Genomic DNA, 23,453 nt, shown 5'->3' on the forward strand with positions numbered 1-23,453 from the left:
GCCTTGCCCTCTCTCGGGAAGGTGCGGTTGGGTCCTCAGCCGGCACTGCACGCTGGAAGGCCACCGTGGTCTTCCTCTTTGAAGGCACCTGGAGCATCTCTCCTAAAGGCTCCTTCAGAGATACCTTATTTTTTTGTTGACAACTTGCAAAACTTCTCTCTCCTTCAGTGGAAAGAAAGCTCCTATCCAATAAACCCAGGCACATCTTTAATTAATCTCCATCTAATTTATTTTAGTATTTTCTAATGTCAAAACCAGTAGGCGGGGGCAGGTATTTTAAAACACAAGATGCCTTCTTATCGCTGACTCTAACGTTGGTATCTCATGGCAGCAATGCTTTGCCTTCTCGTACCATCCTGCATTGTTCTGCCACCCCTAGAGGTGCTTGAAAATGTTTTTAAATAGAAAAACTCCCCCATTAGCTGAAAGTATGTAGCCCATAAAACATGATCCATTTGTGGTGAATTACGCTGGAAACATAAATTGACACACACAGAGCTATGATAGCTCGTGCCATTTTCCATCTTTAATATTTTACAAGAACTTTGAGGGCTCGAGCTCATGAAAGACAGAGTGGAAATAACCTGATCGCCTGGAAACTCCCCGTAGAAAGCAGCAGCGGCAGCAAACTTGGGTCGTCTGACGGGCCAGGTTGGGCTTTTAAAGTCCCTGTAGTTAAAGGGGAGAAAAAAAATCAAATGGAGAGGAGGCTGGGGCACCAAGAGCTGTTGAAAACAGTTTCCTCTAACACCGTTTTAGCTGTTTGGGGTTGTTTGTTGCGGGTTTTTTGAGGCAGCTACAGGAAGGTGAAGAATAACCCCCCTGTGCAAGGCATCCAGTTTGGAAAAAAAAATGAAAACCTGAGAGATGATGGGGTTTCTCTGGTTGAGGAGAGCACTGGTCTTAATGAGAGTGAGTTAACTGTGGAGCAGGTCCTGCTCACCTGGCATGACACATCGGATGGAGCTTTGCTGAGGGGATGCAACTCTGGGGAATTTGGGATGTGGAGGAAGCAGGACTGCGTGTGTTCAGCCTCCTCTTGTAGCAGCACTAGTTAATAACTGCTAAATACACATTTTTTGAGAAAAAAAGGGTTGTTCTGTTGGTTGGAGCCCACATGTCGTCTCTGCAAAACACTTGTCTCAACTGCCATGATCCATTGGGATCATGTGCTGCTTCCTCTGCAGCAAGGGAAACCCGTGCGAAAAAGCAACCGATCCGGCAGGCGTTCCTGGCCCAACACAGGTCCCAGCCCTGAAACATCTGCAAATATTTACAGAGATAACAATATCCAGAGGGTCTGTGTTTCTGATGGAGCAGAGCAGCCATGCCAGGAAGGGGCCGCAGCGTTTGCAGCCCGGAGCAAGCGTTTTGGATGCTGCTTCTCGTTGCTGTTTTGAAAAAGCAAGAAGAGAATTTTTTTTTTTTAAAAAAAAAAAAAAAAGGCCCATTTTGCACAAGCTGGGCGTCTGCAGTCATGTTATCCAGAAGTCTGTGCCGGGAGTGGCACCACATGGGATAATGCAACAGCGGAGATGCAGCGGCGCCGAGCCTGGAGCATCCCAGGGAGCAGCCTTGGGGCGGCGAGGCAGGACCAGGCTCTGGAGGATGCATTCAGCAGCACAAACAACTGGTGCTCTCCAGATCCAGTTGCCACGGGGGATTTTTCTCTGGTGAAAACGCTGCTGTGTTTTAGAGCTGCTTTTTCTACAATAACCAAATGCTGCTTGCGCTGCACTGCTGTAAATGCAGATGCAAAGCATCACCACCGAGCCCCGCCAGCGTGCGTGTAGGTGGCCATGTCCCCCACACGTTTGATACCCATTAACCCCACACCCTCCCACCCAGGGAGGACATCAGGGGTTTAATAACTTAAGGATGGGGTCTGTGTGCCTCTCCGGTCAGTACCTGGATAACAGTGACCTCCTCCTTGTAGCATGTGGAGGACCTGTTGACTCTTGCATTGATGGGTCTCGAGGTTTGGCCTCTGCGAGTCCTGTTTTTTCCCTTCCACTTGTTTTTATCGCTCGTTCACCTCTGCCCATGTTCCCTACCCCAAATTCTGCAGCTGTGACGTGTAGGAAGGGCTTTGGTGGTGGCCAGACCTGGTCGGGGAGTGCTGTCCTCCATGAGCCAGTGGTGGGAGGTGGCTGCTGCCCCTTGCACAGAGTTAGCCACCTCAGAAGCAAAATTAAGTCAAGTTTCATGCATGGAGAGGACTTCTGCTAAAGGAGGTTGATGCTGCAGTTGGACCAGTGGTTTGTCTTCTCCTCTCTGGTGGGATGTGGGTGGTGAAGGCAGTTGTGTTGGCAGCGGGAGGGTTGTCCTGAGGTTCTGTGACCTCTTCCAGCCAAGGCTCACAGGGCAGTAGGGGCAGGGGCTGGTTGCCTTTGGGTCCTGGAGAATAAATGGTGGGACTTCATTTCCCCGGGCAGAGAGCCTGGCAGGAGGCTGTTGGTTTAAATCCGCTTGGCTCCATCTCGCCGCCGAACCGTTCAAATTAAAAAAAAAAAAAAAAAAAAAAAAAAAAAAAGGAAAAAAACCCACCCTCTTACTTTATTTACATTGCACTCAAGTTTCCGCCGTACAAAAGATTTGCAGGTGCAAATATGTCCTGCCTTCATTAACTTCCCCTCCCTTTTTAATTTATGTGATTTCAATTTTCCTTCCCTGTACTGTTAATTAGGGGACCCTCTAATCAGTACCATTATCACAGTGGTATTCATGTTTAGGAAAGCTGCTAAACAAATGCTTGCAAAATTGCTAAATGGCTAATTAATGTCTGTTAATTAAGAAAATTGCTCATGGTAACAAACCATGCCATTGCTGGCAGCAGCTAGAAGGCGAACACTTGTTGAAATTAGTAACGAGGCAGGTAGAAAACATCTGCTCCGGCGCCGGTCCTGGAGCCTGCCGTCGCTTCCCATCACCTACTGACAAAGCTCGTTTGCTTTCTCTACCAATTACACCTCCTTTGACTCAAAAAAATACTTTTTTTTTTTTTTCCTTACATTAACACGCACCGGTATATTCTTGCATTGAGCTCGCGGTTTTTCCAAGCAAATTTTCATTTCGTGCTTTTAAGGGAAATTTAAAAAAAAAAAAAAAAAAAAAGTGGGCGTTGAAGCCCAAAATGTCAGCGGCTGCTGCATTGCAGCCTTAAACCTGCACCGACTAATCTCTCCTTTTTTCCCCTAGACATCCTTTCTTTGCTCGCAAGCCATTTTACTCGCATCCTTAGGGAATCCACCTCGAGGAAGGATGTTGCATCCGTACAGGCTGGCGATGCAGCCCCGGTTGTGCCGGCCAAATGCTGCCCAGGCACGAGCTGGGACGTGCTCCGCGTCCTCTGCGCTCGCTCCAGCACCTCCAGTGAACCACACTCAAAAAAATAAACCAAACCCGGAGGTGTTTCCAACCTTTGGGATGAGAGAGGAAAAAATAATTTTTTTTTTTTTTGATTGGGGATGTTTTTTGTATTTCCCCCAACATCAGTGGTCCTCTCCTGCATATTTTTTCTTCCTTGTTGCACGCCCTTGCAAAGTGTTTCCCTGTGTGTTTATCATTGCAGACTTGGTTTGAACTACTGGACCGTTTACCGTCAGTGTGGCTGCTGTATTTTGACAGATGTTCTGATTTTTAATTTTTTTTTTTTTTTTGCATATATCATTATTCATTGTTCAGCTACAAATGAATAGAAACTCAATTAAAAAGAGGAAAAAAAGAAAAAAAAAATTAAAAATGGGAGAACTGACTCCCCGACAAAACAGGTCCACCCGTCAATCCTTTTTTTAGCTCTTTCTGCGCTTTCATGTGCTAATCTATAACCTCCTTCTACTGTCTGACCTCACAGGGACCGCCTGGGTCACAGCCCTCGCCACACGCACAGCCTCCACCCCACAATCCTAACAGCATGATGGGACCCCACAGTCAGGTAAAGACACTAGCGATGGGTAGGGCTGTGAACCGGGACGTGCGCTCGATTTGCTTTTTTTTTTTCCCTCTATAAGCATGCTGGGCAGCGGGTACCCGCTCCCCCGGGGAGCATCCGCCCGGGCACCCCAGCTCCGAAGCAAAATACTGGGTTTTTTCCCATTTTTTCTTTTTTTTTTTTCTTTTTTTTTCTTTTTTTTTTTTTTTTTTGGATGTGCAGTTGTCAATGGACTGAGAAGTCAATCGTGGGTATCAGACTGTTTTACCTTCCCAAGGTAGCCTGAGAAATTTAACTTGATGTGGGTTTTTAAGCTTCTGTTAGTAGCAGCAGTTGTAAAAAAGTAACTTTAAGTCTTTCTTCTTTTTTTTTCAGTACTTAGCATTGGGGGTATTTTTTGTGTGTGCGTGTCTGTATGTGCTTATTTGCCACTTTTTTTAATATATCTCTATATATTTAAACTTGAACAGTATCTAACACTCAGGGTTTCCCATGTGCTAATTTTAACAGCCTCACCTAGTATTGCCGATGTCAAACACTCTCAAACAATAAATCTACATAGAAAATGTTAAAAATGGACTCCGGACATCTTTTTTTTTTTTTTTTTTTTTTTTCCTTTTGAAACTTAACTTTTTTAAAAAGGATGTCTCCAGAAAAAAACCAAAACAAAACCAAAACAGAACAGTGTGTACAGTCTAACCGGCGTGCGTGGGGAGCGTGCTGCCTCCCCGCAGCTCGGCCCTGACCTCCTTTTTGTGTCCCCGCAGCCGTTCATGTCGCCGCGCTACGCTGGAGGTCCCCGGCCCCCCATCAGGATGGGCAACCAGGTACTGGGGGTTTCCTGGGGAGGGCTTTTACCTGGGGAGGGGAACAAGGACCACGTGTCCTGCAGATGCTCCTTGGGTTTGGACAGCAAGCGTCTCCTCCCTCGGCATCCTCCGTTTTCTTGGTGCTGGAGCATCAAGCGTCACATAACCTTTTTATTTTAATTTTATTTTGAGGTTTGGGCATATCCAGGGTGTAAACAGCGGTGGGGAACGTGCTGCTTTTCCTTTGTGGTGGTTTCAGCACGGCCATGCCGTGCTGTGGGCTCGCTGCCCGGCTGGATTTTCCCTGCAGTCGCAGAAAATTAAAGTGATGGAGATAATCCTGCTGCTGGGTTGACCGAGCACTTAGATCAGCAGTGGGGTCAAGCAGGGCAGGTCACTGCTGAATTTTTTGGGTTGGTTTATCCTCTTATCCTGGCTTAAACAAGGGCAGTTTGTTTCTGGCCTTACGGACGAAGGCTTCCACCCCACACGCTGCCTGAACGCGTGGCCTTGAGTGGAGGAATTCATCTCGTTCCCAACGATGCCGTGCAGATCCATAGAGTAATGACCAAACCAGAGGTTATTTGTCATTAAACGGAAAATAAAGGAAACCTGTAATTCCTCTGAGTAGCAAAGGTGACTCTGCAAAAATTAATGTGGGAGCTTGGGTTTTGGCTAGCATTTTTATGTAGCTCTTAGGAGCAGAAAGAGCAGGATAGTTGGGGAGTAGGATGTAACAGCTTGGTGTTTGTGATTGCTGGATTTGAGACTTGAATTGCTGGAACTTGCAAAATGATGGTGAAACAGCTGAGATATAGCTGAGAACTCAGCAGGGGCGAGGGGCTGATGTAGGACCCCCAAGCCCAGCTAAGCTGGAAGAGCATCCCAGGGCACTGATGGCTGTTTTAGTGAGGTGTTAATTAACTGCACCTCCTCACAGGACAGTTTTAAGGGGACCCCATCCTGCTGCGGTCCCGGGCTCGTCCCGAGCTCCGCTGGAGGTGAGCACAGTGAGCTGGGGCAGGCAGGAGAGACCGGTGTGGGGGGACTGCTCTTGCAGCAGGGTCAAACCTTCAGGAGTAGGTAGAGTTAATTATAAGGACTGAATTTTTTTCCCCCAAACACCACATATAAAACACAGGTTTGTACCTACGCAGAGCTCGGTAAGGTTATGGTCACATCCAGAGGGACGAGAGGAATAAATGGGCAGGCAGGAAGGTCAAACAGCAGGAGTGTAAATATCCATCCCTACAACCCCCTTGGTTTATCTTCCTCCTGCTGCCAGCTTCCAAGCTGCAAAAAAAATGGGAGTGGGCAGATTCTGTCTCGGCACAGCCGTGCACACCCAGTGCCTGTGCTGTGTTCCAGCAGTGGAATCCGTCCTATGTCGGCCTTCAAATAAAAGGCAGCACTGTAGCAAAACTGTTTACAGTTTGCTTCCCCCAGGCAGATGATATCTGTGTTTTTCTCCCCCTTTATCTGTCTGGAGCAGCCTTTGAACTTTAAATAGCCGCATTGCCCAAGCAGAGCATGGGTTTGGGGAGGGGTGAGCATTCACCTTCTCCTCTGCCTGCATGGGTGTGGGTCCAAATGCTGGTCTGCTGCAAATGGAGCATCTCCCCACGGGCAGCCAACGGGTCACTGCAACCTGTATGGTTTGGCCCTGGCGCTGTGTAAATACCGGGGAGTGACGCTGCCCGTCTCCTTTCCCTGTGGACTTTGACGCCTCTGCCCCATGCAGCCCACTCCCCTAAAATACGGCAGCCAGACTGTACGCAGGCTGCAAGGAGAGGAGGAAAAGCTGGTGCCTTATTTGGTTTTTAGAAGGTGTTTGCAAAAGGAAAAGGGAGGCAAACACCTGGAGGCTGTAGGACCATGCCCGGGATGCAGGATGCCGCGTGATGCTCGTGCAGCCGCAGGTTGTGCTGCGGCAGGAGTGGTGGTGCGTTGTGGGGAGCACACCGAGGAGCCCCCTGAAAGCCTAAAGCCTCAACCCAAACCTCTCTTTGTAGGCTGCATTTTAACAATTAGTGTTTTTTCTAATCTCCCTCCCCTTGTTTTCACAGCCCCCGGGTGCCGTTCCCGGTACACAACCATTGCTGCCCAATTCGATGGATCCCACGCGACAGCAAGGTAAACCCAGCGGAGGAGGGTCAAACGTTAACGTTTCTCATTAGCTGTTAATTTGGGACTCTGAGTGGCTGCTGTGCCGCATAACACCCCTGCTTTCCTCCCAACAGGGCACCCTAACATGGGCGGCCCCATGCAAAGGATGAATCCTCCGCGAGGGATGGGCCCCATGGGTCCCGGTCCGCAGGTAAGCCCAGCGCCAAAGAGCATCATCGAAACAACCTCCTGGGGCTCAAAGGGCTGGGAGTTCCCCCCCCATGCCCTGTCCTCCCATTAGTGTTAATGTGTTTTACATTAGTCTTGCATCTGGAAATCCCTCCTTTTAACATGAGCGAGGTCTTCAGAGCTCATTAAGGGTATTGCAACCTCCCTCCTGCCCTTCCGTCAAAGGGGATGGCACTTAGCGCCGCGCCGGAGCAACCTTTGAGTGCATTACACTGCCTGCCTGGGAAATAGTTACGACCCTAACAGCAGGAAAGGCAAAGGAGGCTTGCAATAAAAATAAATAAATAAAAATAAATTGCAAAGATCCCTTTAGCAGGGGAATAAGGCTTTCCTCTGCGAGGTTCCCCTCTGCCTGCCCTTCCCGCTGCCTGCTTGAGCTCTCTATTTCAGGAAAGGGGAGTAAACTCCTGAAATTAAGCAGATCTGGGTTAATATATGCTGTCTCTCCATTGATTCACTTTACGGAGTGGCTTGTTGACTCACTCCTGTTTGTTCCTTCTACGAGACTTCAAAACCAGATTACCATATTTTGGTTGGAGGTTTATCCTCTCTGCATCGTCGCCTACGTCAAGTTTGTAGCGCGAGGATCAGAGTCTGTCAAGAGACAAGCGGGTGCGCTGGAGTTTTGTTTTGTTTTTCCCCCAGAGACTGTTGCAATAAGTGAATATTGTGTAAAGAGGGAGTTGTGTCATCTCTTTTTTAACACCAGGCTGAGGATGCTGCTCAGGGATGCCCGCCCGTCTCCATTAGGCACCCAGATCCATCCTAGGGCAGGGGATAAAAAACCTGCACGAGCATCGTTTTGCGGACAAGCCCTGCAATAGCGCCGCTGCTCTGCTTAAAATCCTCCTTTCCAGGAGGATTGCACCCAAAAAAAAAAAAAAAAAAAAATGGCATTTGTTAGCGTGGCCTGCGCCAAGGAGAGCGGCGGCGGTTTGCCTGGGGGAGGCTGCTCGCTTCCCACTTGCAGAGCTCGCCGTGAAACTTGGAAGCCGCGAGCGCGCGTTCAACGCCGCGTGGGATGCGGCGGCTCTGGGAGCCGGCAGGAGTTGTGAAATGTTCAGAGCTTTATTTTTGACTCCGCCGTTCCCTGTGTATGTACATTAGGGAGAGGTTTTTTAAAAGGCAGCCTTCCCCTGGAGAAGAGCTGGGCTTCCCAATCTGGCACCCACGGGGCGCTGCCTCCCCGCAGCCCTCCAGGAACCAGCGCCTATGCAGGCAACCACTGAAAATAGCCACCCAAACCCAGCAGCCCCTCACACCCTTGCGTGTCATGGGCTGCTTTTTTCTTTAAGCTTTGCATCAGGACCTTCCCAAATACTCCTTAAGTTATTCCAAAGGGCTGCAGAGCATCCAGCCAGGACATCCCGGCGACCTGACAACAGCTACTTATTACACACCGATGATGAATCATCCCTTACAACCAGTCACCACTGCCTTTTTCCCTTTAATAGTCACAGTTTTAGCTCTGCAGAGGCCAAAATTAGGTTTGCTGGTGCCTCTACGAAGAGGGTTTGTAGCTTGCTGGGTTTCGGTGGTGTCTTGCTGGAGCCCGGCATCCAGGTCGCTCGGCACAGCTGCGTTCCCTCCCCACCCTCTCTGAGCATCTTTCAGATGGCTTCGTTTTCCAGCCTTTCAGCTCCAATTAAAACCGCTGAGCTTTTTTTTTTTTTTTTTTTTAAACAAGGGGTTTGATGCTGCTATTCAGTGTAAATGGCTGGATTTCAATCAATTAAGGACTTGCCGGTAATTTGTTTGGGAAAACCCTTTTCTGCCTCTTCAAAACAAACTTTGGCAATGCCCTCAGCAGAGCACCGTGCTCCGGTGGGTCCATAAATGCAGAGAAAAATCAACAGCACTGAAGGATTGCATTTAAAATCCAGCTCGGAGCGCTCTGAGGGGCTGCGAAATAGGAAGCGGCCAGCCGTCCCTCCTCCTGCCCTAGGAATTTTTTCTCTAAATGGCAGAAATACAGCCCAAAAAGATGCATTGTGGCAGGAAGGTGGGAGGGGAGGAGCAGCAGCACGACCTAAATCTGGCTGCACATTGCCCGCGGGGCACAGGGAGCAAAGCGCAGACCAAATGGAGCGCGGCATTCGGGGGATTCCTCTTCCTTCACTGCCTTGGGCTTGGCTTTGTACTAGAGCTGGTTTTAGGAGATGAGGGATGCAGATCTGAGGCTCCTGGTCCCAGCTGGAGGCTAAGCCGGGGTGGAATAAGCCAGGAGAGGAGCCCCGAGGGGCTGCCTGCCCTCGCCTGCTCCCCGCAGCTCCGGGAGATGTAGCAGAGAGCTGGGAAGCAACGGGAAAACAAGCTTGGCTTGGTTTCCCCTACTCCAGCCGTCATCCTGGGAGCAGGGGATGCTCCATCTCGGAGGGAGGTCGTGCAGCCTTTTCCTATCCTTACGCTGCAGAAATAACCTTCCAAGCGATGCAGCTTTTCTCCTCCTGCTCCTGTTTTCTCCTGCACAAAAAGAGAAACCCGAAAGGCTGTTGTTGGCGCCTGGGGGCTGTAAGCAGATTTGTCTCCTGGAGCTGGGAGGGGGCTGTTTTCCCTCCACCAACAGGGCATCAGAGACTGGGGGGGCACTCTGGGGCTCAGACTGGCTCCCTTCCATATTCAGCTGCCTGTTTTTTTATAAAAGCAATTGCTAATGGCCTCTACGTTCATCATCATCTAATTTTTTTTTTTTTTTTAAAGCTCATTTTTGCAAACTAACCCTCTTGGTTTTTTGTTTGTTTCTTGGTTTTGGGGTTTTTTTTCATTCTCTGGTTTCCCTTCCCGTTACAGTAGACTGACCCTTGGTTATCGTTGCAGAACTATGGCAGCGGCATGAGACCTCCACCCAACTCCCTCGGTCCCGGCATGCCTGGAATTAACATGTAAGGCAAACCCCGCGCTGGGGGTGTTTGGCTGCTGACTTGGGCTTTGTGGGACCGAACCGATAAAAACACTTTTTTTTTTTTTTTCTTTCCCTGTTTAATTTTGACCCCAGGGGGCCGGGAGCAGGCAGACCGTGGCCGAACCCCAGCAGTGCTAACTCAGTGAGTATCTCGTGGTCCCTGAAGTGAGAGCAGGGCTGGTTGGGGACCGTCCTGCAAATGAGGCCATTCCCCGTTAGCTGAATCCTGCTAACGAGAGGGGGTTCCCTGGCTTCTTGTTGAGGTGCTCTATCTAAAGCTTAAGCCCTGCTCCTGTGCTGCTCTCCCTGCAGTGGGGTGCAGCTGGTGGACCCTGGGACCCCCGTCCTGGCTGGGCTGGGGGGGCAGTGGGGGCTCTTGGCTGTGCCCTGCTGAGGCGCAGCCCCCGTGCACCCCGTGTCTGAACCTGGCTCTCTTCTCTCTATAGATCCCATACTCTTCTTCATCGCCTGGTACATACGTGGTGAGTCCTCCTGCTCCATCTGTCTGTCCTGTCGCTGGGGTGTGGAGGTGTTACGGCTCAGGGAGCTCGTGTGGTTTTGGAGGGGGAATCGATACAGGGAACTGGGTTTGGGGTTGCGAGGTCCAGCTGAAGGAGGCGTTTGAAAACCTGAGGAGTTGGGTTATGCTTGTGCTTGCGTGGCTGACCCTCGCTTTGTCTCTCTGCAGGGTCCGCCCGGTGGCGGCGGTCCTCCGGGGACGCCCATCATGCCCAGTCCTGCAGGTACGAGCCCCCCGAGTCCCCCCTCTCCAGGTCCAGCCCTCCCGGGCTCCTGCCCCTTCCCCTGCCAGGAGCCCCCATCCTTGGGGCTGCGCCACAGAGCACGGGCAACCCCTGCCCCACCAGCAATAACTGATTTATGTAGCTTTCGCCTTTCTGGGGAGCGAGCAGCGTGGGCTGCTTGGACTTGGGATGGCGTTTGGGGATGTTTTTACATCCCCCTTTGGATTTGGATGCTGTGGGGCTCGGGGAGGTGGGGAATGCTACACAGTGGGGAATTACTTCCCCACGCTTCCCAGCTAGGAGCTGAATTATTTTTCACAGTTGAATTTCTGTGATTAAAAACTTTGTGGATCTTCATTAAATACAAATTAGGCAGAAAATGGTGGTACTTAGAGGGAATTTTAGGTGATAAAATACAAAAGAATGAGTTCAAGTGGCATGAGTTTGTTTTAATTAAGAAATGAATTAATCACCCGACTTACTGGGCTTCACTGTTCCACAGATTCAACAAATTCAAGTGACAACATCTACACAATGATTAATCCAGTACCGCCCGCAGGCAGTCGATCGAATGTAAGTCTGCTTTCTAATAATTTACATATCAGATACCATAACAAATCATAATTAACTTCATCAGTTGAGAGTAAAGCAGTTTAATTGATTTCAGCCATTTGTTACAAAACAGAAATAAAACAAACCATCAAAAAGCGATTAACTCTTCGGCAACTTTGTTAATTTTTTATGCTTATTAGAAAGCAGCAGTCCTGCTGCTCCGGCCAAGGTGGTGGCAGCTGTGTGCCCGGCGAGATGCTGTGTTTTGCGGGATACGGGCTGATTTAAATCTCATTAAATGCTGATAGGAGGAAGCCCTCTGCGCTGCCACAGGTCTGGGTCTGCCCACACCCATCTGGCCAAATTTTCTAGGTGAACCCACAGGACCACGAGCCCCCAAATGTGCCCCGCAGCCTCAGGGGGTGCATGGGTCCCTCTTCTCGCCCCGCTCCAGAGGGATGGCTGGGGAGGGGACAGTCCCCAGGAGCTGCCGGGGCTGTGGCAGACGTGCCCGGGGTGGTTTTGTGGCTGATTTTGGTTTTGTTGCCTTTTTTCTCCTGCAGTTCCCGATGGGCCCCGGCTCTGACGGCCCCATGGGCGGCATGGGCGGCATGGAGCCCCATCACATGAACGGATCGTTAGGTGAGTGCTTGTGCAGGGGGGGGCTGTGGATCGGGGAGCCCCGCCGTGCCTTCGCTCCCCGGGGACGCTGGCGGAGCGTCCCAGTGCCTGCTCCCGTCCCAGGGTCAGCCCCCAGTTTGGGCCAGTGCTTGAAGCAGAGCCTTTGACTGGAAATCAGAAGAGGGACCGGGGGGGGGTGGTGGCATGGTATGGGGCCATTGCTGCATGCTGAGTAAGGCTGTTCTCCTTTTGTCTGTCCCCCTGTGCAGGGTCAGGAGACATAGATGGACTTCCAAAAGTAAGTGAGCTGCAGAGCGGGTGTGTGGGTCCCCCTTTTCTCGGCACCAGGGTGCCAGTGTAACCCCAGTGGATGGGGACACGTCGGGGGGACATGACTGGGGCAGGCGGGGCTGTGTCCTGCCCCCACAGTGTTTGGGGGGGGCACAGGGACCTGCTCACCCCCTCCTCCCTCCCCCATCTCCCACAGAATTCTCCAAACAACATAAGTGGCATTAGCAATCCCCCGGGAACTCCAAGAGACGACGGGGAGCTGGGAGGCAACTTTCTCCATTCCTTCCAAAATGACAATGTGAGTGAGTGCCTCCCTGGGGACGGGGGGGTGGTCCCCGGGGCAGGGGCGGGTGGATTTGGCAGCGGGTGCCTTTTGGACCTGGGTTGTGCCGTGTGTGAGCTGCGCCGGGACAGAAAGCAGGAAGGAAGAAATACACTGGTGGGTGCAAGCCCGGGTCCTCGGCGGGATGGGGGTGCACCGAGGGAGGGGAGACGATCCCGCAGGATGGAGGGGAGCTGGTGCAGATGCAGCCAGCTGTGCTTGCCTGGCTGATTCAAGGTGCTGTGCGTGGCTGCAGACACCCCTCCTCTTCTTTCTCTATTAGCAGCATATACACATGCATATGCTAATTATTTGTTTTTAATTGCATCTCACCCCATACTGTTCTGACGGTTTTCTCCCTGGAAAGGCAAGTTACAGAGCAGACCATGCCCTGATAAATCCAAGTCTCCAGCATAGCCTCTCCTCCTGATTTATTAGATGCAATTAGGTTGCTGTAGAGTTGTCATCAGCCTCCTTTTGCCACCCCGCTTCGGTGTCCAGGGGTCTGGCCCGCCTGGTTTCTCACCCTGGCTCTGTCTCTCTTCCAGTATTCCCCCAGCATGACGATGAGTGTGTGATTTCCCTCCCCCTCCTCCTCTCCAGGATCAAGAGAGTCAGCTGCCGTTCGGAGGTTCTCAACGAATTATGCAAGAAGAAGAAGAAGAGGAAGCTAGGTGTATGGGCAGGGAGACGCGTGGCGGGGGCCAAAACCCCAGGTTTAGTTTCATGCAATAAAAAGGCTGAACTTTTTATTCCATAAAACATGAAGGACAAAACTTAAAATATTTCAAGACATGACAAGACCCTTCTTTGTGCAGAAGGGTTTATATATGTACATGACACTTCTTTTTGGAAACAAACGGAAGCCTCTAGCACCCAACTCCGATCTCTTTGCTTTGTTCTTTTAAATAAAGACAGAAACCGAACCTGTTGTATGTTTGTGCCGTGCGACACCAGGAAGCTAGTCTAGATATAAAATCTCATGTTGTCTCTGTTGTAGTCATTTTTTTAAATAAACTGGACAGTTTACAATGGTGGTTTTCGTTCAGAAGGCCTGTTTTTTTTTTTTTTGGTTTTGGGGTTTTTTTCCCTTCTATTTTTGGGGTTTTTTTGGTTCGTTTGCAGCACAACGCTTCCTCCTCCAGTTAACAAGATCTGCTTTGGGGAAGAGACTCCACCACCTCGTTATAAACTTTGTTAACGCAGTTAACCCCTTCTAGGATCACATCCTCGAATGAATCGTGATCTTGCTCTCTGTGACTGTGGCATGCACTGTGTTAGTCTTCCCCCCCCCACCCCCCTCCGAATACAAGAAGAAATCTCTGTCCCTCCCTTCCCCAGAGTCCTTCAGCTGGTTCACTGCAAAAATTGATTTTTTAAATTTTTTTTTTTTTTTAAATCCACCGAAAGAAAGAGTTAATCTGACCTGGGACTTTGAAACTGTGATCTCCAGCTAACTTTGGGGGTTTTTTGGGGGTTTTCATTTACTTTGGGGGGGTACTTTGGGGGGGGGGGGGGGGTGTCTTTTCTTTAGAGATGTGCTCTTGTCAGGGTTTCACTTATCTATGATTTGGAACTGGATGGAGATATTTTTTAAGGAATTCTTGTTGTTAAAATGTAACCTTGCTATTCTGTAGGCTCGCTCTGTAATAAATAAAAATTAATGGCAAGCATCGAAGGCCCTTCCTTCTGGTGGGAGAGGAAGGGACGAGCCAAGGCGGCGGGTTGGGATCTCTGTACATGACACTACCCTGTAGTTTGGTCTTTGTTTTTCTCCAGCTCCCATTTCTGCTCCATGTATATCATATTCTGTAAAATATTCTCTCCCTTGGATTTGACCTTTGTGCGGATTATTGAAAGCATTGTATCTTGTTTCAGTGTTTTTTCTTACCTTGTAGTCTGGTTCGAAAATTACCGAGGGGAAAAAAAAAATAATTATTATACATTGTAGTTTGTGTACGATATTTGTTGATAATGTTTTATTAAAGGGATGTCTTTTTTCCGCACCCCTTCATTGAAATGTTTTTGGGGAACATTTGGCTTGTTTTTATTATTCTGACTGCAAGACATGATTGACAAAACTTTTTTTTTAGTGTGTAATACGATTTTTATTTTTTTTTTAATGTTTGCCTTCTTTTTCCTAGGCATTTTAATTGTGCTTTACCTGTAGAAAGTCGCTGGGGAGGGAGGGGTGGGTGGGATGGGGGAGGTGTGAAGGTGTCAGTCTCATAGTTACAGTCAGGTTAATATTTTCCAGTTAATGCTGAGAAATAACCGAACGCAGATTTGTTGCATCGCAAATATACCCGGGGGCTCCCCAAGGGGGTCAACTTTTTTTCCTTTTCCGCTTTACATCTTGTTCAGGGTTTTTTTCTTTTTCTTTTTTTTGTTTTCTTGTTTTGACGTGAGGAAGTGAAAGGACCGGTTTTAATGTATTTTAAAATGAATAGCTAAATTATTGTCTTCATTGGTATGGGATGTTTTTTTGAATGAAACGGTTCTCCCCCCTTCTCTCCCCCCCCCCCCCCCCCCATGCTGTAATAAATATCAACATAAACATTTGATTTCAGTGCTCTGCAGTTTGTTCCTGGCATTTGATGCCAGACCTGGAGGGGGGGGTATTTTTTTTTTACTTTTTATTTATCAAGGCCCAAACCCCAGGTGTGCGATGCGGGAGCTGAGAGGTGGCCGGTGTCGGTGTCGGGGGGTGGGGGGGGTGGTCTGGCTGAGGCAGGGAAGGTGAACAGGGATTTGGCTCCCGAGGGGCTGGGAGAGTTTTGGTTTAATGATGCTCACTTGGTATTTAGGTTATTTTGCTTAAGCATTTTGAAAATTAAGCTGTTGGCCTAAGAAAATGGTCATTCTTGCCCTGCACTGGACTGTGCAGGACCCTCACCCTCCCTGCTGCAGGCAGAGGGGGGATTTTCTGGGGTTAAAGGGGGAGGGGTGTGGAAATTTTTTGCACCCTGTCCCCCAGGGTTTCCCCGCTGGTGTCCCATGCAGCAGGTTACAGATCGGGGATGCCCTGGGAGAGGAGCTGTGTCCTGCACTGCTGGGAGGTAAGCAAGGGAGGGGAAGGGACATGAGTGTCACCAAAAAAAAAATACATATACATACATAAGCTTGCCGTGGGGTGTGCTGAGCCCCTCCTCAGGCAAGGGCTGGCTGCAGTGCAGGGTGGGTACATGCACCGCTGCAGGATCAAACTCGGCTCCAGGCTCTGAACCAGCTGCTGGAGATGGGGAAACCCGGGCGAGGCTGACCTGGCTCCCCGACAGGCAGCATCAGAGGCTGCTGCAGCGTCTGGGGAGAACTGGGGCTTTCTAGGTCTTTAGATGGGTGGTTGCAAGTGCCGGGTGCCTGAAACGCTCCTGGGAGCTGCTGTCTGAGACTTGTTCTCTGCCTTGGACTAGTTCAGGCAGGATATGGATGGCTGCCATTGGGCAGCTCCTCTCCCTCCTTGCAGGAATGCTCAAGCGTGGGCTCGGGGGGCTGCGGGCTCGGGGGCCTGTGAGCCATCCTGGAGCTCTGTCAGTCCTGGGGGATGCTCCCGCAGCCAGGTCACTGCTGCGATTCCAGGAGCGAGTGCCACGTGCTCGGGGATGCTCATGCACCAGAAGGGCGAGGAGGCAACGCGATGGATGTCTGCTGGGTTTGGGAACCACCCAGAAAAATCATCCTGCCTGCACAGCCCATTAGCTTGTAATTAACGGCGGGGCTGAGGAGCGGTGTGTGCTCGCACCCTGTGCAGGTTTGCCTCCAGGTGAACACCACAGGTGTCCTTGTGCAGGGTCTGCAGCCGTGCCCCCATGTGGGTTTCTGGTCCAGAGAGCCATGTCCTGCTGTGCTCTGCAGAAAGTAGCGTGTGAGCCTTGTCTGTCATTTGGAAACATGACCCAGGGGTAATTAGTTGACGCTGATGAGGGCCTCCTGCCCTCCCAGCTCCCTGGGGCCGTTCCTGCCCTCGCTGCCCAGCCAGGCAGTGCTTGGCTGCCTGTTGTGTTTTTATTGCCGGGTGTAGAAAAGCCCTTCCCGTTGGTTCCTACTGGGTCACAGGCTAATTTTATTAAACACCAGCACGAGAAACTGCCAAGTTCCCTCCTCTGAACGTCTCCTGAGCCCAACCTTAGGGATAATTGTCTCCCCCATTAGTTTTCATTAAATTAAATGCGGGAGGAGGATCTGAACAACCAGGAGCTCCGGTCTGAGCACAGCATGTCCTCGCTGGCACGGTGAGCACAGCCCGTGGAGTTGGATTTTGCACCTGGAGCGGTTCAGGAGAAGGCGGTGTGGAGTGGTGGAGCCTGGACAGCACACCGTGCACCATCCCCAGGGCAGGCTGGGGGCCAGGCCCTGCGCCCGGGGCTGCAGAGCTCTCCTCTGGGCAGCCAGGCACCACCAGGCCTTCCCCTCGGACTCCTGCCGCCCTGTTCTCGCATGTTCTGCTTCCCTGGCTGCTGTTCATTAAAAGTTAATGCCTGGCTCTCGGTCCACGCTGAGGTAATGCCATGCATCTGCTGACGAGTCTTTATAACTTATTGATGCCAACCCAGATGTGCCTCTGTGACCCATCATCCTGTTCCCGGTCCCATCTCCCTCAGCTGGGCGAATTCCAGCAGATCACACCAGAGGAACGAGCGGGTGAACCGAGCCACGTGCTTGGGAAGAGCAGCGGGACAGCACCCGCGTGTACACGGCTGCCCACGGACAGACCTCGCCCCCGCACCACGACCGACCAGCCTGAGCATCGCCCCAGGTGCCAAGCTGGGAGCCCCGCTCTGCTCTTCCCCTCCTGAACCTCCGAGGAGTTCACCCAGCCCCGGGATCAGCCGCTCCTTCCAGCAACACCCGAGCACTGCTCCCCCCTCGCCACAGGCGGGATCAGCCATGCCCTGAGCAAACCAGGGACACGGTCTTGCATGTGTGTGTCATCCCCTCATCTCAAGTGGCTTCATGATGCCTCTTGTAACCTGCTGACACCTCATTCCCCCTCTGACTATCCCCTGTCTTACTGCTGCTGCCATTTTTCAAAATTGCCTGTGTTCTGCCTTCGTGCATCTCCCCCCACGCTCTCAAGCTTTGTCTCTGCTCACTCTTGGAGACAGGATTCCACCTTCACATAGTTTCTGCCTGTCCTAACAGAGACATCTTTGTCGAGAGGCATCTAAAGGGACTCTGGCTCTTTCCCCCGTAGACCATCTTCACAGATTCCCACACCTAGTAGAAGCATGGGAGGTGTTTCATTTCTCCACGCCCCCTTTCCTTAGTGAAACCGTTTTGCTCAGGAATGTTAACGCTGCCCTGCAGGGTTTCCTCCTTAAAAAGGGTAATGACCCAAAGCTGGAAGGGTGAGGGGATGTCAAGAGTCTGAGGGCTGTTGCCTAGAGCTGTTCAGCAGGGTCGGTGGGACACAGCTGAGAGCCAACAGCCTGAACCACCTACTGCAACAGTCTCCACAGAGCACGGGGGTACTAAAATACATTCCTAAACAACTGGGTGCAAATTACAGATCTGAGCAGATTTAAATCTATGAGCTGAATGAGGCATCCCTTGAGCAGGTAGAATCAACACGATTTAGTTCAATGCAACTCTTCCTAGATTATTTCTCCTTCAAGTATTTTCTCCTATTGAGGGATTTGTTAACTTAGAGCCAACGCATCCCAATTTACCGGGTGCAACTGTTGATGTCAAATCTGAGTAGTGAAAATCTGTTTTCTGAAACCTCCAGAGTAGAGCTGTCTGGTGGATTGAGACTGGAACACACAACTGGAGTGTTCATCCAGATGGTCAGAGAAGATCACAAAGCACAGACCAGTCTCTGACACAAGACACTGAAACAAGATGAATTTCTTGAAAATATGCTCTTCCACACCTTAAAATAGCGCAGGCTGTCCTATTCCTTCCCATGTGCTGGAGGGTATCAGTGTAGAACTGCAAAACATTCTACATTTGGCTGGAGCTAATTTAGCTTTCATTTTACAAAAAACACACTAATCCCCCCATCTTAAAAAGAATATGCTTCCTGCTCAGTTAACTCTGTGTGGCAGGAAAAAATTCTTCCTTTGTATTTTTAGCAGCAAATACCAGCTACCAGGCACCAAAGTTTCACGCTACATTCTACACCACTTTCCCAAAATGGATAGGTCTCTTCATCCAGGATTGGGGGATAAAAGAACTGCGGTTCTATAGATCCAACAAAGCAATCTCACCGATTAAGTGCTTTGGGAACTAAGCGCAGGGCAGCACGACACATCCCAAAGCAGGCAGGAGTAAAACAAAGTAAAAGCTAGGCAGAATGAAAAAGGCTCATGTCTCAGGCTCCCCCCTTGACGCTTTGTAAGTCTCTTCCACACACACTGCATTCAGAGGTACTCAAAGCAACCTCGGAAAATAGGTTTGAGTCTAGCTCTGTGCAAAAGCACACCGAGAGCAGAACCTGCGCAGAAGAATAATGACTGGCTTATGTTCTTTCTAAGCAACAGTGGAAGAGTGCAGGAGGATGCATTTGATGACTCTCTCTAACCCGAATCCAGAGGTGAGCCCCTAAAATGAAAGGGTTTCTTCACGCACAACTTAATTTAAAAAAAAAATAAAAAATTTCCCTTCCGTAACAATATAATTTATTTTTGAAAGTAAATTAATCCACCTTTCTTTAATTATGTGAAGGTTCTGGCAAAGAGAAGCAGCAGGTACAGTTGGTGAAGTATTTTCATTTGAGCTGAATTTCACACAGTTCCATGCAGATACAGTGCCAGAAACTTCTTGAATGTGTCTGGCTGAAAGCCATATATTCCAGCGGGCTTCTGCAGAGAAAAAGAGACATGGATGCTCAGTTTGCAGTGAAGTGATTAATGCAGACAAACAACAGCTTTAAATACGCTTGAATAAGACTTCAGACGTGGTAGCTTCCAAGTTGCGCTCTCCCTCCCTAGATGGGTTTGTCTGTGGGTACTTCAACTGGTGTAAATCTCAAACGGCAGAACCCTTCTGCCCATCCAACCGCGGCGCCCTCCCAGCGTAACCAGGGCTGACAGCACCGGGCTCCGTTTACTCCACGGCAAAGCTGACAGTTGCACGTAAGCGCTTCCTTCATCGGAGCACGGGCTGATTTTAAACAAGCATATTATCAGACGGTAGATTACAGATGGGGATATCTTTATGTAGGAGTTCGCATTAAGCGTGGCATGTGGCTCGCACGCCTCGCGGTACATCAGCACTACAAATACTCCCTGTCAGTAACACCGGCGTAAATAAGAGTGAGGCCAGTGCCTCTGTCAGGTCCCTTCTGCTGGTTTCAAACCCGCACTGCAGCTCTACGCCAGCTCCCAAAACTCCAGCAGAGCTGAAAGGGCAGGACTTCCAGGACTGTTTCCCAAGTTTTGCTTACCGTAACAACTCTCTTCTTGACTTCTGGAATACACTGGGCTCTTTCATACAGATTCTGATCAGAGTCGATCCAGACTAGATTTTTTATGCCATCATTAGAGACAAGGTCTGTTGTATTTAACTGGAACACCATGAACTGGAAGACGCGGCCATCTGTGCCAACGCTTTGCACCACTATTGGCTGCTCCAAAACCTGGGGATCGTTCTAGGAAAGAAGGGAGTGGGGGGGGTGAATGTTTAAAAAGCCAGTTACCGCAGAAATTGTGTGAGTACTTGCTGATTCTGCATCTTCTACTTGGTTTAAAGCCAGGGTTTTAATAAATGTATTGTTACCTTGCCCAGAAAATTACTCTAGTCAAACAAGTTCTGAATGTAGATTTTGTATTTTAATTAAAATTCTTCCTTCAGCCAGCAATGAAGTATCAATTTACATACTGAGCTGTGGGATGGGTTAAGAGTTTTACAGTCGAACCTACTCCCTGGTTCCTACCCATTACCACACCAACGCGTGTTACATCACGAACAAGCTCACTGCTGAGCGGTGGCTTTCTGGATCAGCAGACACCAGTGACCATACCTGAAGGTTAAGAGTTAGACCTCTGGACTGGGAAACTCAGATGTGAAAACTACTCTAACATGCCACAGCAAGGGAATTTCATTACTCTTTCCACTAGCTGAAGCACTACAGAAAAGAACAAAGGTCCAGGCAGCGAGGAGCAGTCTCCAGTACGTACCCCGTACAGCACCTTAGCCTTTGCCAGTGCGTTGCCAAAAGCAAACATCAGCATTTTAGCACGAAGCTGTTCTGGTCTGAACCTGTCAGGACGAATGTTGGCCGATTCCAGGAAGAACAGAGTGTGAGGATGAGCGTACGGATAACCATCTCTAAAACCTAAGGAGCAGATAAACATGTCAGAAATTGCTCAGTAAGAGACTACACAGCCAATGTTTCCTCCCATATCTTCAGGAACTGCTAATTTGCTGGGATTTAAGTTCTTCTCCACAGTCCTGCTTAGGCCACAACATACATGCCACAAGTCTGGAGCACTTGCACTGCAAACCCTGTGCCTGGCTCCTGTGTCCCCTCATTCCCACACACTCCCTACCCACAGCCCTCTTGCCGAAGGGCAGGGACTCCAGGTTAGCCTGAACATTTAAGTCTGACAGAAAACTGTTATCAACGGCTAGATTTACCTGTACTGTTAAGCTCTTTGTACACATTCACTTCCTGGAGATCAATTGTAGGAGAAATGGGATAGAAGGTCTCCAGAACATGTTCTTCAGTGGCCAGGATCTCCTCCTTGGAAGCGACTGGTGGTATTGGGGCCATAGAGTTCAGAAGTATTCCATTCAGGCCACGGACCTGAAGGAGAATGGATTCTGGGAAGGGAAATTAGGCTGAAACATTGCTGAAATAGGATTAGGGGAAAATGTATGTTTCCTTTTGGGCAGCAGCATTCTAACAAGTCATTGTTCTGCAAGGCTCGGTCTCTCCCTATCACCTGCAAACTCATCTTAAATAGCAGCTCAGCTATAGGTTCTTCTAAAATACCAGTGGCAACTGGTGGCGTTAATTTAACTAAACATACTTAGAAAAACAACAGCACCGATTCTGGACACAAAAAATAAACAATCAGTTCTAAGAAACTGCTTCTCTTCTCCCACCATCTTGTCAATATTGTCTTAACACCCTAACAGTCTCCTCAGGGCAAGTATCCTGCCATCATCAAAGGCTGCCCACGCTTACAGCACTATTTAAAACTGAAAGAATTACTTGGTTCCAGAAATTGTTTAATTTTTTCCAAGGCCTCAACCTTAAAGCTAGTGACTTTGTTACCCCTCTTATATTAATTAAAAGAGCTAAATGCTTCCACCATAGCAGCAACTAACCTCTTTCCCACGTAGCTGATATCCTGTAGTTTCTAGCCAACATTCTTTTAGACAGAGAAGGCCACTTCACAGATATTAACCGACATAAATGTATCAAGTCTTCAAACAGTACTGGGCTTTAGAATGAGAAAAAAAAATAGTTATATAAAAAATGTGATCAAAATGGTGGGCAGATGCTTCTGGGACATGAATGCTGTAACACTGCTGTATGTAAAACACAGAACAGCATAATATTTCCAAACAGTTAACACAGATTTCAGATTAATATCCCACACACCAGTCCTGTTCCAAGTTGGCAGAGGTAATGCTTACCATTAGTTATTTTAAAAATTGATTTTCTGCATCAGCCAGAAGTAGATCTCAAATTGAAACACAGACTTTGGCCTGAAAGAAGCTTTAATGTAGAGTATGTGGTTACATGGGTACTATTGTCAACATTCAGAATTGGGGGGGGTGTGTGTGTTTTGGTGGTTGTTTTACAAGTTGACAACCTGATACAAAGAGTCTAACAGTTCCGCACTGTAAGTGAATCTCTTGACAGCAGATCTACGTATGAATTTTCTTTGTAGTGTTAAAAACTCTGGTTCTTAAGTTACCTGCTTGATGAGCGGCTTATGCTAAAGCCATAACCACACAGCAAAAGGATTTTCCCTACGACCGAATACTTACCAATAATGTTCTCTCCTGGGAGCAACTTCTGTCGTGTTCCAGAACCGCGCGTGTGAGATCGCGTGCTTTACCCTCTCCTCGTGCTCCTCGAGCTGGTGAGCCAGGCTGTCAGCGATGCTCAGCACCGGCGGAGGTAAGCCTTCCACCAGCTTCGTCTTGGTGAGCCACTGTGCTTGACGAACTCCTTGAAACACAAAGAAAATACGTATTACCGAGGCTGCCGCGCGGGCTGGCAGCGCAGTTAGTGCCTGAAGCAGAGCGGGCTCTCCGCCGCCTGTTTTTATACACTACTGAGGAGAAACCTTGGCTGGAGGGAAGGGCAAGTGTTTGAACACGCTGCGCGGCCCGGGGCAGCGCTGGGGGATGGGGAGCAGAGGGGTGTGCGCCGGGCTGAGGAGGGCCGCGGGAAGGGCCGCGGGGCCGGTACCTTCCAGCATGCGGACGCGTTGGTGGCAGATGTAGCAGCCGCGCTCCTTGTAGAGCGGCATGTCCTTGTAGCACGGCCCCGGCGAGTGCCAAGGGTCGTACCAGCCGCGGTCCCAGGGCGGGAAGCGCGGCCGGGCCAGGCCGGGTAGGAAGTGCTGCCGCCCGGCGTACGTGATGGTGTCCAGCTCCACCTGCTCCCGCACCGGCCGCCGCTCCACCGCCCGGGCCAGCACCTCCGGCGGCGGCCCGCGGGTGGTCCAGGGCGTGCGCGGCAGCGGCCCGCGGTGACGAGGCGGCACCGCAGGGGTGAGGATGCCGCGGGTGAGGAGGCCGCGCTCCCGGGCCGCCGCCGCCATCGCCCCCCCCGCCCGCCTCAGCGCCATCGGCCTCGGCCCCGCCGCCGCCATCCTCCCGCGGCTGCCTCAGCGCCCGCCCGCCGCCATCTTGGCGCGCGCGGCACGGCGGGAGCGCGGCGGGCGGGCCCACGGCCCCCCTTCTCCCCACCCCTCCGAGGGACTGACGGCGGCGGCGGCCAATAGCGAACAGGCGCCCCGCG

The 23,453-nt window shown here is 50.2% G+C and overlaps 2 protein-coding genes across 25 annotated transcripts in view; one reads left to right on the forward strand and one right to left on the reverse strand.

Annotated features, from left to right (window-relative positions):
- The window catches only part of SSBP3 (single stranded DNA binding protein 3), a 54,479-nt gene extending 41,220 nt beyond the window's left edge, over positions 1 to 13,259 (forward strand). For 5 of the 24 annotated variants that reach the window (XM_074906139.1, XM_074906147.1, XM_074906151.1 and 2 more), the window contains 12 exons: positions 4,699 to 4,758; positions 6,807 to 6,873; positions 6,981 to 7,057; positions 9,913 to 9,977; positions 10,091 to 10,139; positions 10,444 to 10,479; positions 10,686 to 10,740; positions 11,243 to 11,313; positions 11,856 to 11,934; positions 12,183 to 12,211; positions 12,401 to 12,502; positions 13,075 to 13,259. In XM_074906139.1, coding sequence (XP_074762240.1) covers positions 4,699 to 4,758; positions 6,807 to 6,873; positions 6,981 to 7,057; positions 9,913 to 9,977; positions 10,091 to 10,139; positions 10,444 to 10,479; positions 10,686 to 10,740; positions 11,243 to 11,313; positions 11,856 to 11,934; positions 12,183 to 12,211; positions 12,401 to 12,502; positions 13,075 to 13,104 — 720 coding nt within the window. In that variant the 3' untranslated portion in view covers positions 13,105 to 13,259. Of the gene's footprint in view, positions 1 to 929; positions 933 to 3,853; positions 3,935 to 4,698; positions 4,759 to 6,806; positions 6,874 to 6,980; positions 7,058 to 9,888; positions 9,978 to 10,090; positions 10,140 to 10,443; positions 10,480 to 10,685; positions 10,741 to 11,242; positions 11,314 to 11,855; positions 11,935 to 12,182; positions 12,212 to 12,400; positions 12,503 to 13,074 lie in introns of all 24 variants that reach the window. The other 19 variants (XM_074906137.1, XM_074906146.1, XM_074906144.1 and 16 more) reach the window with 16 other exon arrangements.
- A 5,873-nt stretch (positions 13,260 to 19,132) lies between these two features.
- MRPL37 (mitochondrial ribosomal protein L37) lies at positions 19,133 to 23,346 on the reverse strand. Its single transcript, XM_074908087.1, has 7 exons — positions 22,899 to 23,346; positions 22,472 to 22,655; positions 21,803 to 21,918; positions 21,107 to 21,292; positions 20,647 to 20,804; positions 19,914 to 20,117; positions 19,133 to 19,329 (listed from the first exon to the last, which is right to left on the reverse strand). Exons 1-7 carry the CDS (start codon positions 23,302 to 23,304, stop codon positions 19,252 to 19,254), a joined length of 1,332 nt encoding a protein of 443 aa, XP_074764188.1. The 5' UTR covers positions 23,305 to 23,346; the 3' UTR covers positions 19,133 to 19,251.
- Positions 23,347 to 23,453: the final 107 nt, after the last annotated feature.

This window comes from Athene noctua, chromosome 5 (assembly GCF_965140245.1).
Source record: "Athene noctua chromosome 5, bAthNoc1.hap1.1, whole genome shotgun sequence".
In the NCBI taxonomy this organism is placed as follows: Eukaryota; Metazoa; Chordata; class Aves; order Strigiformes; family Strigidae; genus Athene; species Athene noctua.